The sequence below is a fragment of the Tauraco erythrolophus genome, chromosome 1, assembly GCF_009769465.1.
Source record: "Tauraco erythrolophus isolate bTauEry1 chromosome 1, bTauEry1.pri, whole genome shotgun sequence".
NCBI classification, from domain to species: Eukaryota; Metazoa; Chordata; class Aves; order Musophagiformes; family Musophagidae; genus Tauraco; species Tauraco erythrolophus.
Genome location: NC_141465.1, coordinates 35,624,673 through 35,637,939, shown reverse-complemented (window position 1 = coordinate 35,637,939; position 13,267 = coordinate 35,624,673). Strand labels below are relative to the sequence as shown.

The following is a 13,267-nucleotide window of genomic DNA, read 5'->3' as shown; positions in this document are numbered from 1 at the left end:
GAGAATGGAGGAGTGGTCTTTTGCTTCCACTTTTTTTACAACGGGGATTTTCAACAATCATCAATCAAAAGACATGTTAGAAAGTCATGTTAGATCTGCTAGTGTAAAGTTTCTATTTGAAGGGGGAGTATCTACCTTTTTCTATGCTGCTGAAAATCTCTCCTGGAAAGAAAAAACACACAAAAAAAATCAGCAGAGTTATGAAATCAAAACATGAGAGTCCCAGGAAATGAGGAATTGCTGTTGCTCAAACATTATTAAAACCAACCATCTTAATCCCCTGAATTCTAGTCAGCATTTCACTTGCAGCTAAGAAGAGATCAGAGATATGACACTCGTATATTACTTCCCACCAGGCATTATGTGTAAGCAAAAGCATCAGCTTCTCTTCCCTTTTCTGAATGGATTGCAGTCAGTGGGAGTTTTGCATTAAGCACAGCCTGCCTGTGAAAGGGCATCTCTCACTGAAGAACTTTTCCTTTCTTGTATTTTTCTTTTAAGTATAGTGGAAACTTCCCACTTTGGGGTAGGTAACGTTACACAAAGAACGTAAAGAAAGAGCTACCACTGAGAAACTGAAAACGTTACCTATTATTTGATCAATATTTCCTACCTCTGCCATCAAATTGGACTGCCAGGGATCCAGGGATTTTTAAGAGACATGTCAAGACCCTGAAACACTTTTCATTCTTTTAAATGGAGAGATAAAAAAGGGCCTCCTCCATTCTTTATGGGATTAGTTGTCACATTCACACTGGAAAAAAAAGTGGGAACGACAGTAACTTTTTCTAATTGCTTCTATCTAAAACGTCTACCTAACTGGTTAGGGTATGTGAGGGACCTATCTGAATGAGGAGTGAGGAATGCCGATAGAGGGCTGGTGCAGATCTTCGAAACGTGAGCCTGGCACTGCCATAGTGTAGGACAGGAAAGTCTGGCACATTAGAGGCCAAGCTGCTGGCTGTCCTTCCAGCCAAAAGCAAAAGGCAGGGTGACCTCCACCCGTGTCTGTGGCTTCCAGTGTCTCTCCAGACCAGGTAAGCACAGAGAGGTGGGGTACTTCTCCAAAGAGATGCAGAGGCTCTGGAAAGACACTGCTGCTGCCTGCAGCGACGGTTTGCTTTTTGATACACAAACCCAAGCCCTGAGTAATGCTACTGCCTATTTTCCTGTTGGATTTCCCTTCTAGGGTTAGAAAAAGATTAATTGTTCTGCAGGTTTTAACCTCATTTCATGGTGGTCATCCCACATGCTGTACTAACCTAACTACACAGAAGTGTTTCACAAGGCATAGTGAAGACCACAGCACCTACCGATGGTGAAGACCACAACACTTAACCAGCCCAGAAGAGCACAGCAAATTGCTTCCTACCCACTGTGTATGGTCGGCAGTGTCATCTGGTGTTGACAGCACTGACCTCCACCACTGGAGTTTGCCTGTGATCTAGAGCACATGACAGAGAAGGTAAGGAAGGACATCTGCATAAGGGATCCTACACCCTATAGCCTCATTTCCAAATAAAATTAAATGTCTTTCAATCATTTTTAAATCAAAAGCCTTCACATTTGCCCAGATGAATTATTCAGAATTACAGTTCCTTGAAAAAGCTTTTAACTCCTCCTTAGAAGGCAGTTTGTTTAAAGGTGTTCAAGTTGTGTGTGTAAAGTCAAAATCCCACTTTCAAACCAACCTTCTGCAACATTGCTTCTATTCTGAAAAGTGACTGAAAAAGTGGCACCTTTTTTGCTCAAGTGATCACTTTTCCATGGTTTCTTGAGACCAGAGAGTTATCAAAGCACTTGAGGCTCCTCTGCCTACCGTATTTAAACACTGTGGCATGAGCAAAGAAAAACAAAGCTGGTGATAGCTACTCAGCGCAGCACATTATTAACCACACTCTTGTCTAGATGATTCAACTGCCCATCTGAAAGAGTAAAAACGTGATGGAGTAAAAGAACATTCTGCAGAGACTTGTGCTGTGAAAGGTTCTCGGTGGTTTGATCTGTGGTTGAGATTACGGGTATGCACCTTTTACTGTTGACCATTCGTAAAGAACAGAGTACTTGCACAGAGTGTGAAGAACGGAGCAAATGTAAGGAATGTGAAGAATGGAGTACGCGCAGAGAATGGAGGACTTGGAGTACTTGCACACTTCATGGTAACTGCTAAGCAGAAATTGATGTAAAATTTAATTGTAATTGATGTAAGATTAATTGTGGCCTGGAGTAGAAGGCAATGACTGTCAGACCGCAGAGAGTTCGAGGACTGTCTCAGAGCTTGAAGGACTCCGAGGGCTGCCAACTGTTAACACTGTAATTATGTTATTTTTATAATTCAGGCATGTAACAAAGGGTGATTACAATGTTAAGGAATAAATGTTCTGCCAATAACATGAACACTGCCTGAATAAATTACTGGTGACATGAAGCTGCACACTTTAGAAAATAAACACACAAGCCATACATCTTGGCATTGATCTGGATGACAGGAACACTCACATACATTTGGTTAGGTGACATTATCTGAAGCACAGGAGAGGTTTGATTTCGCTGCAATGCTATAACATCCCTAGGAAGCACACAGAAGGCACCTGGGACCCACTGCTTCAAACCTCCCAAGGAATAAGCACTGAAGTCTCTTTGTAGAAGCTCTGTCCCACCACAGGCTCACATGGAAGCTGAACGCCTATGATAGCTCTCCTCTCTTGCTAGAACACCTGTGTAAGGAACAGCAGCAAAAGCAGAGAAGTTTTCTTAACTGCAAAGTAGCCTGCAACTGCTAGCAAACCTTGGGCCTTCCATCTCTGTGTTTCAAGAACGAGGCCAAGTTCAGCGTGTGTCACAACAGTTCACACGCGTTTACTATTAGATGTGTAAAATATCAACCTAAACGGCTTGTAGGATGAACAAGCAAAAAGAACAAAAGAAGAATGACTTAGATGTGGAAAAATATTGAAACAGCTATCTAAGTACCCAATTTGTAACCACCTCATCAGTAGCAAGGTGATAAGGAGCACCCATTGTGAGTCTGCCAAAGTCAAACTGAGTCAAACTAATTTAACCGCTTTCTTTGGCAGCGTCCCTGGGCTATGGTGCAGTTCACAAACTGGTAGCAGGAAACACCCAGCTTTAGGGACTGGTGAGGGACAGGGGACCAGAAAGCTGCTGGGTACACAGCAGTGACTACAAGTAGGTAGTGGCAGCTGCAATGAGCGTAGAGGTTTGGAGCACCGCTGAGAGGGCTTCAATTGGGCAACACAGAAAGCAAGAACAGACAGAATTCTGGCAGTTGGCAGACATCCTCTCAGGTCACCACTTCTGATTTTCTCCTGTCCAAAGTCTAGATAGAGTGTGGGATGCTTGTAAACAGCTGCATAGAGTGCTGTGACCAATTTGAAGCTCAGCACGTTAAGAAAGTTGCTGCTAAAAGAACGTTTTAATGTTGAGAAAAACGTAAAGGAAGATTAAAATATAGCAGGTAGGTTCAGTCTAGAGATGAAAGAGTTGATGAGGACAGTCTTCAGATATGGAATAGACTGGCATAAAAAGAACAGCGATGAGTTAGTCCCCGTGTAATTGGCTCGGTCCTTGTAGGTTAATTCAGTATGTTGGGGGCATAACTAGACTAACAGTGCAATGCTACAGGAAGCAGCTTAAGCTGTGTAATCTGCCATATGGGAGGCTTCTGAACAACACGGAGGACAAAAACCAGTTAAGAAAGGTCCAGACACACTTGATACGCTTCAGAAAAAGGAAATTGAATAAATTGCTTCTAGAGTTTCCTTATAATCATGTGTTTGATTCTACAGTTAGCATGAAAAACACTTATGCTTGCATGAAGCCACGACATTTTTTAAAGTAAGTTAAACTCAGAGGAAGAAAAAATAATTAAACCAAACCATGTAGATTTGCAGCTTAAATTTGGTAAAATAATTCAAGTAACTTGATCTTTATGTGTTAACATTGCTATTTCATGTTGTCAACATCATCAAAACCAGCTCCACAAAGGTAACTGCTATTTCTGTACTTTTTCTGAAGAGAAGTGGTTACTAATAAACTAACATCAAAATAACTTGCTTTATTGCCAGTGATTTTATGTTACAATTTAGACTAAGTTATATTTGTATATTAAAGGGAATCAAAAGAAAATACATACTAAAACCAAATAAACAAAAAACCACAACCAAACAAAACCACACTGAAATTACTAATGACAATGTATAATCACTTTCAAAAATCCTGGTATTTTACGACTGACTTCCTGAACATTGTAATTCCAAATCAGAGTACTTCCACTTATTTGGAAGTAACAAAACTTATTTGTTTTCAGATTAGAGTAAAACTTTACAAAGGAAAGAAAGGTTAAAAACTGTGCATATGACTTATTTTACAATTAGTATTCAGATGCTTATTGGGTTCCGGAGGTAATTTGCTAGAGTCATAGATATAAAAATATAGAATCATCTTTATTAATGAGGTAGGTACTTATTCACATAAGGTTTCTTGGGATACAGCCTTCTATTTGGATTTCAGCTGGCCAGCCACTGTATCTGTTGTTCCTGTCAGAGTGGTTTATCTGTTAAAAAAAATTTAATTATAAAATTTAATTTTAATCAAAAAAATCAGTATTTGGTTCACCATTTACAAACTAGTTTGTCAAATCTTTTACAACAGATGGGAGTAATGGAGTAGAACTGGGAAGCTAAGTAGTACATTGTACATCTTGCTTGACATAATAGGTGAAGATTCCACCAGTTTCTCTTTTACACAGAGTGCTTTATTTATTTCCCAGATGGCTGTCAAAATATACACTAAATTGAACACCTTTTTCCTGTAGAAGCTCTGTAATATGAAGAAGATTGCAACAATATTCTGGGAAAAAAATAACTATGGAAATTCCACATGCCTTTGGAGGGAGTCAATATCATGAAGGGAACTGACTTCTGTATTGGGTTTTCTCATTTCTGTCTGCCACTGTGTCATACAGATGAGCACTAATGGGCTTACAGAAAGCAAATACAACAACATCACAGATGCAAACAGAAATCTGATATAAAACTGATTTTATTTCCCCTGAAGCTTGAGGGCAAGTTACTCAGAAAAGTTTTGTGATGCAAGCATTGATGTATGTGCATGGCCAATTTGAGACAGTGTAATTTTCATATAAGAACAGTCTGTATTTTTATTAAGTCCTTGGAATTTGTCCTTCCAGAGAAAATGTAAGCCTCTGTACAGCATGACAGGTAAGACATTTCAAAACTGAGACTCTCTAGAATCACTGGTCACCTCTGAAATCTGTCTACAGACGATTTAGTGTTCATGTGGTAGAAGTCAGTGCTGTACAAGGCCCAGATCCAAAGCAAAGAATGATGACACATTAGAGAACTTGCTTTGTTTCATAGATTTCATAGATTTCTAGGTTGGAAAAGACCTTAGAGATCATCCAGTCCAACTGTCCCTAATCCCCATTAAACCATATCCCTAAGTACTGAGGCTTACTGAACAGCCTACAGTTATTACAGCTAACCCACCAAATCTGCACCCGAAAGTTATGCCTGGTATACAACCAAACACAAAGCGAAAATAAAATGAACCTGACCTTTTCTTTTTGGATATTATCTGGCAGCTTGAAGCCTTTGGCAGCTATAAAAGCCCAGCTTGACCTGAACTTCATATTCCATATTTCTTTACTTCCCAGCTCTTCTAGTAATTTTTTGGCAACATCTTTCAACCTAGGAAAAATCAGTGAAAAAAAGTGTTAAAAACTCAGGACGTGAAAAAAGCTGAAAAAGAACACAGCTGATTCATGCTTTACATTAGTAGGTCAGAAGAAGCAACAATGAGAAGTTTAAAAAATCCTGAGAGCTGTCTTAGTAGCGTACCATTAAACGCACAGAGCGAAATTCTTCCCCCTCTCTACATTCCTGATGTTAATACAACCTGTTAGTAACAGCATAGCAGGACGAAAATGTATCATCTAAAATACTATTTGATGTTTCAACCCAAAGGACAGGGGCATCAAATGTTCATCAACCAAAAGATTAAGTCTTTCCCTTTATAATTACTGTATCATGAATTCAATAAAAAAACACTAAGAACTTGAAGAATCAGGTTAAGATATCAGAAGGAACGCAAACTAGATACATTATAATTGGAAGTGTTGATACCTTCTTAATAGAAGGTTGTGACTCAGAGGTAACAGCAGTGCCCTCTATGAGGACAACTGGTGCTTTTAAACAAATGTAACACTAACCATCAACATATGTGATATGGGCAAGCCCTGAATGGACATGGAATCAAAACCTTTTAGGCAGGAAATGAGAGAACAATCCTGACTGCAGTGTGAAATTTACCATTCCTTTACACCATTATGCAATAGTGATTTTCAAGCTATTCACTGCTCTGTTCCAAAGCCTATCATGAACAACTTACTTACCGAGTGCTTCCATCATCATGAGTCACCATCAGAAAGAGAGACCCTTCTGGTGCATTTTCAATGAAAGTCATCATCTCTTCTGAGTGGTCTGTTGAACCAATTACACAACTGATTACTTATTACACACAAACCACATTCTACTGCTTTCTACTTGTTTTCACTTTTTGGCCTCGTCGATTCAAAACGAGATCTAATCAGGCATTTTTTTTCTGTTTACAGGCAGAGGTCCTAGTCCTGAAAGGTGCAGAAAGCTGCCAGCTCTTGCTGAAATTTAGAAGAGCATGGATTGATCTGCATTTCCCAGTAGCTAGCAAAGATACCTCTGAACAAAAGCCATTTACGCCTAGGGTAAGTATGCAGATGGTTTCTTATGCTTACCTCACACAATATTATATATGTGAGCAAAGCATAGAATAGACCAGGAGAAATCACTGCTATTCTGTGAGCTTCCTACTACCATGCTAACTACAGTTACACACCCCACTGTACGCCCACTTTCATTAAGAGGCAGCCTATTTGCAGCACTAAGCTATTTATTGGTTTTGCGATTGTGAAACATACACAAAATACTCGTTTTCCATACAAAAAAAAATGTAGCAAGAGCCCTGGAGACATTACAGCCTACATACCATATATAAAATTGTAGCCCCATGATTAGTCCCAATGTGATTTCTATTCATGCACGTAAGGTCACAAGCTTTCTTAAGTGGTCAGAGAATCATCTTCCAGTGCCTCATAGCATTCTGTTTCTCCTTACTAATAGGTAAGGAAACTGTTATCATTCAAAGTCTGGAAAATGTGTTAAAAGCTATTCTTAAAGAAGATCAACTTTCTAGCTACGTGAAGAGATGTTAAGAGACAGACTAGCATATTTCCTATGATGATTTTACAACTAAAAGAGAACAAAATATGACAGGAAAACGAACTTTGCTGAGTGAAGTATCTGGATGTGGTACCTGGTTAAGTGCTACTCTTACCAGACTGAAACAATGAAAAAAAAAAAGACAATTAAAAAAAGACAATTTGACAAATAAAATAAAAAAAAAAGGCAAGACAATTAAAAAAAAAAAAAACACAATTAATTATCTCAACCAACCGGAGAAATTCAGCTTTTCAGGCAAAATTTGTCATCAGATCTGACCGGAGCACATGAAGACAACAGCCTTTTATTTCTAGCTAATTTCCTTCTATAATACAATCATAGTCATTTGAAAGAGTAGAACAATTATATAAACATAACACTGAAACAAAAAAAGCTCTATTACACTCTTTTCCCTACCTCCTTCCCACATGTCAAAAAATCTTGTTGAATCAACTTGTCCTGTTTTATCTGTAATTATAAAAAGTTGTGTAAATATAAGCAAAACTTGTTAAATTCAACCATCATATACAGAGTTTTCAGCTAAAGCTAGGCATCTCTAACATTGTGTATCATTGTGCTTCTGAGTTTTCTTTTGTTTAAATTTTTAAATTAGAAGGAATATGGAATAACGTAAGTTTAAGATTTGGGAAGAATGTTTTGTTTCATGTAGCCTCTGAATCATCAAATGTGACTAAAGCATTTTTATCACTTTTTATTTTAAAGAAGGAATTCAGTTTACTGTGTACTTCCATGTTTTTATAAATACATATACTATACTAGGTCACAACCATAAACAGGAAAATTGGTTAAGCCGAAGACTATTTGTATGAGCTTAATACTATTCTGTGCAGTGTTTCAGATGAGCAAGCTTTCATACCATTTGAATCTCAGTGGACAGAAACTCAACACTCATCATCCCCATACCAGAAATTGGGCATGCAAACAATTAAGTCATTCCAAAACATTTTGGTCAATATTTGTCATTAATTATGCTGCTATTTAGTTGGCTATCTTTGTTGAAACATGTACAATTGCAAATACTTTTCAAATTTCTAAATCCATTTACCCAAAACCTGTTTCCCTGCTACAAGAGAGGATCTTTTCCATTTTGAGTGTGTCAGCTCATTTCTAGTGAGAAGACCCAGCAGTTCCTGATTCATTTCTGGCTTATCTTTGATCCATATACGGTAAAATCATGATGGCAAATTCTTCTGAACCTAGGATTCTAAATGGCAGGTTTATCACACTGATGAGGGGAAAAGATGGCAAAAATCTGTCAGTGGTAAAACAGCATTCTAGAACGGGGCTGCTTTTCAGCAGAGATGACAAAAAAAAAATGGAAAAGGCTGTAGTGAGAACTGCAGAAATCCACAGAATTCTTTCTCTCTCCCTCTCTGTTGTTAGCTTGGGCTTAACAGTTCTGCTTTCTTACAAAAGGCCATATTTATTCGAGGAAGAAAGAGTTACCATTACAGAATAAAACATAAGCGTGATGCCATAGGAAACTTACTGAGCACAGTCATTAACTTCACTGATCTAATTAGAGGACATGTAGAAAATATGTCTCACTACAAATCAGTTTGAGATAATGGATAGATTTACCTGCAGATGGAGATGAAAGTGTAGCTAAAATGATTCTATGATTTTATGAAAGAAATGGCTGTTTAAAAATGTGTAAATTTGATATATCACTTCTTCTTCCTCACTACTGTCAAATGCAAAGATGATGCTAGTTTCCTACTATTTGCTATAATCTTGCATATGCACTCAGGAAGACTATTTGCCCTCTTACTCTACAGCTCTATGCTGAAAACTCATTTTTAACTGTTTATCTATTATAAACAGTAAAGTTTTTATGATTCTTTACTGGAAAAAAAATAATGCAGTAGTTAATGGGCAAAAAGAAAAACGGGAACAGATTCTTTTCTATGGTAGTTTAACCCAGTGACTTCAATAAAATCAAGCAAGTTTAGACAAGGTCAAGATCTTGCTTAGCAATACTGAGACAAAAAAACTTGAACGTAAGCGCTTTGTGATCAAAGCCAACTTGACTGTGCATCTGAACTTCCTTTCTTCCCCTCCACCACGACATTTAGGTATTCATTTCTCTCAGGATCCATTATTGAATACACTGCACTTCACCACCATTCCTATTTATCTAAATTAAAATAGTGCCTCCAGATCTGGAATAAACTGCACCTTCTGCTTTCCAATAGCTCCTACTATAAGCAAAGACATATAATGACAGTTCAATATTAAGCTTTGAGTTTGTCTTTCTGTCCACTGACTAAGTCTGGGAAAGGAATTTGTACCTTGGAGCGGAACCGCAATTCTCAGCTACTGCTTGCACCTTATCAGTGGAGCAGTGGGTGTCTTTTATCACAGACTGAACCTGAAAGTTGAGTCTTACTGCAGGAGATCATGGATACTTTTGCTATGTCACATAGAAGCAGTGCTTTTAGCTAATAGATTTCACATATACGTCTTCTATGCACACATTTTCTATTTTATTATACTGATTATAAACATGTTTCTTTTGTTTATCCAGGAGACTATTCCTCTCAAATACAAATTTGTTTTTCTTACATTTAACATGATTCAAGTTTGCAATTTTTTCCTTTCCTTTTCCTTCCATACCAGCAAGTAAAAAAACCAAAAAAACAAACACACCCTCCCCAAGAACCTCTGTAAATTATTGCAGTACAAAGGTACATCTCTCTCTAATGTTTTTTTCTCTTACTTACAGTTCACAATGGCAATGTTTATTCCTCTTCCAACATTACCCTTCTCTTCGCTTATAAGCCTAGAATAGAAATAAATACAGCATTAGTAGAATGCATCTGTCCAGATGGTAAGTCACCAATAGTAAGTCACTTTCTGATGTTCATGTTTTCTCCAGTTATTTAATTCAGGACTTTGCAGTAAACAAGAGCTATAGCTTAAAAATCTTACACATTATATCGGTCAGTTTCCTTCAACTACTTGTCTTAGTTGAAGACAAATAGTCTTTCAAAATGAGACAGATCAAGAAAGCATCTTGTACAAATGCAATCAGAAAGATAACGTAGAAAAAAAAAAACAAGATAGAATGTGGTTTTGTGGCAGTGTTCTGCCTGGACTATATCTACACAAAAGATCATTGTAAAGTTTTGAAGTCACTCTACCTGTCCAGTTTGAAAATCCATGAAAGCACCTGACTTTCAGAAGGTGTTCAGCATTCAGCATACTGTAAACTGACTATCCTGAACCACGAGGATTAAAAATCATACCTGAAAGCTAACAGTTGAATGCAGCTTATGTAGAGGAACAAATAAAATAACCTGAGATTGGGTATTTAAATAAAAAAAAACGGTAGGTGGTGGTTGAAAAAAAAGACTTAAATACTGTCAGATACATTCTGAAGTTTATCACCAGAATAGGAGGCCCCTGGTAGGAGCTTACTTGCTGCCAGCAAATCAAAATGAAACATCTTTCTTCACACTACAAAGCACTTGCTTAGATTTGAAGTTAGACTGGTACTCACAGCTCATCCTCAAAACAAATTTTAGCCAGCTTTGCTTTGCCACCACCACTAAGAATCCGATAGGCGTAGTTCTCAGGTAAGCAAGGAGTCCAGTGATCACACTTCTGCCTTTTTGGGACTGGGGCTACAAAAACAAAGATGAGAAAATGTTTTCTAGGATGCTGCATAAATAATTTCTACATGGAAAGAATCACTTAATGTCAACATGCTAAGATCAAACATATATGCACAGAATGCAATCCTGCCAATTTTCCAGTATCACGCCAACATTATCACAGATTTGCCCAGCCTTTAAGTTATCATTGACTTTCAAACAGCTGCTGAGACCAAGAGTAAGGTTATCCAGGCAAAAATGCCCCATATAGTATGATCTGATTTGAATCCAGAGTGATTATTTTGTGCTATTTCATGTAACAGGAAACAAGGGCTAGAGGGATGAAGATTCCTACCAATAGGTCGAAGTTAATAGTTATCATTCTCATTTTAAGCCTTTTTCTCAAGATAACGTAGTCACAGAACGAGAAAAATGTACACATTATGTGACCCAGTCAGATTAGAGGGAAAAGATAACGAAAAGCTAACCACAAAATTTGGTTAGTGATTCAACAGTTTACCATAACTGTAAAATACACGTGACAGAACCAAAGCTGCGGCTGCAGCTTTGTGCTTATATGCTGGCAAACAAACAAGGTGTTCTTACATTACTATTCAATTAATTATATTTGCATACTGGCAAACATAGGCTGACATTGTGTTCTTCAAAGATGGTGACTAAGAAATAGTTCAGACTTGCAAGCTAATTAATTACCTTTACACAGCGAACACCATTCTTACAAAAGCACATACCAAATAATCTATTAGCTAACAAGCCCTTTGTCATTAACCATGTAAACAAACAACTTTAGACACGCTGTAAGGAAAAATAAGAAATATAACTACGCACCCCTCAATATTGGTTTCTTTCCAATATCTTGAAGATTAGCAATAGAAGCCGTTATTACGTCTTTGGGTATAAGAGCAGCACATAAGTATCCCAAGTACCAAGCAGCCAATGACATCAACAGGAATCCTACTAGTCTCACAAAATCTGCCAAGGAAAAGAAAAATAAATAGAAAACCACAGTGAAATAAAGATGTTTTCATAGCAACACACAAAATCTTGTATTTTCTCTGGCATTGCTACACAAACTGGCTATTTTATTTCTGATACACTGTGTTAGCCAGAGCCTTCAGAGATGTGGCGATAGAGAATTTGTTGCATTCCCATCTCTGACAATTCCTTTCATACCTAAAACTCGATCTTTAAGCTGAAAACTCCTCCCAAGACTCCCCTCAATCCACACCCTTAACACTCCAAAGGATCATGAAGTTCAATCTAATCCTAGTAGGATTTTGGCTCTGAAAAGGAAGTACCAGATATGATACTACACATGACTACACAGAGGGCAGGTGGTTCCTGTTGATTTTCTGTGATAGGCACAGACTACAGGAATGGTTTAAAATGCTGACCATACAGGGAACTCCCTCCATCCACTCTTTTGACACGCCCAGTAAAAATAACTGAAGAAGGCCCAAATAATCTCTTTCACACAATGAGCTCTGACTGCAAACATGAACAACATGAACAGTGTTGGTGGATAAGGGAAGAGCAACTGCATCCTCTACCTGGACTTGTGCAAAGCATTTGACACTGGCCCACATAACATCCTTATCTCTAAACTGGAGAGACATGGATTTGACGGATGGACCACTTGGTGGACAAGGAATTGGATGGATGGTCACACACAAAGACTTGCAGACAACAGCTCAACGTCCAAGTGGAGGCTAGTGATGAGTGGTGTTCCTCAGGAGTTGCTGTTGGGACTGGCACTGTTTAACATCTTTGTCAGCAACATGGACAGTAGGATTAAGTGCACCCTCAGTGTGTTTGCTGAAGACACCAAGGTGTGAGGTGTGGTCGACACGCTGGAGGGAAGGTATGCCATCCAGAGGGACCTTGACAGGCTGGAGAGGTGGGCCTGTGCGAACCTCATGAAGTTCAACCAGGTCAAGTGAAAGGTCCTGCACATGGGTTGGGGCAATCCAAAGCCCAAGCACAGACTGGGCAGAGAATGTATTGAGAGCAGCCCTGAGGAGAAGGCCTTGAGGGTGTTGGTTGATGAGAAGCTCAACATGAGCCAGCAATGTGCACTTGCAGCCCAGAACGCCAACCGTATCCTGGGCTGCATCCAAAGAAGTGTGGCCAGCAGGTTGAGGGAGGTTATTCTGCCCCTCCACTCTGCTCTCACGAGACCCCATCAGCAGTATTGTGTCCAGCTCTGGGGTCCCCAACATAAGAAGAATACGGATCTATTGGATCAGGTCCAGAGTACGGCCATGATGACAATCAGAGGGCTGGAGCACCTCTCCTCTGAAGACAGGCTGAGAGAGTTGGGGTTGTTCAGCC

The 13,267-nt window shown here is 38.7% G+C and overlaps 1 protein-coding gene across 1 annotated transcript; it reads right to left on the bottom strand.

Annotated features, from left to right (window-relative positions):
* Positions 1-4,489: 4,489 nt before the first annotated feature.
* Positions 4,490-12,351, bottom strand: FAM3B (FAM3 metabolism regulating signaling molecule B). Its single transcript, XM_009978024.2, has 8 exons — positions 12,336-12,351; positions 11,765-11,908; positions 10,822-10,945; positions 10,043-10,101; positions 7,716-7,766; positions 6,437-6,524; positions 5,600-5,732; positions 4,490-4,576 (listed from the first exon to the last, which is right to left on the bottom strand). The coding sequence occupies exons 1-8, from the start codon at positions 12,349-12,351 to the stop codon at positions 4,490-4,492; spliced, it is 702 nt and encodes a 233-aa protein (XP_009976326.2).
* Between the last annotated feature and the right edge of the window lie 916 nt (positions 12,352-13,267).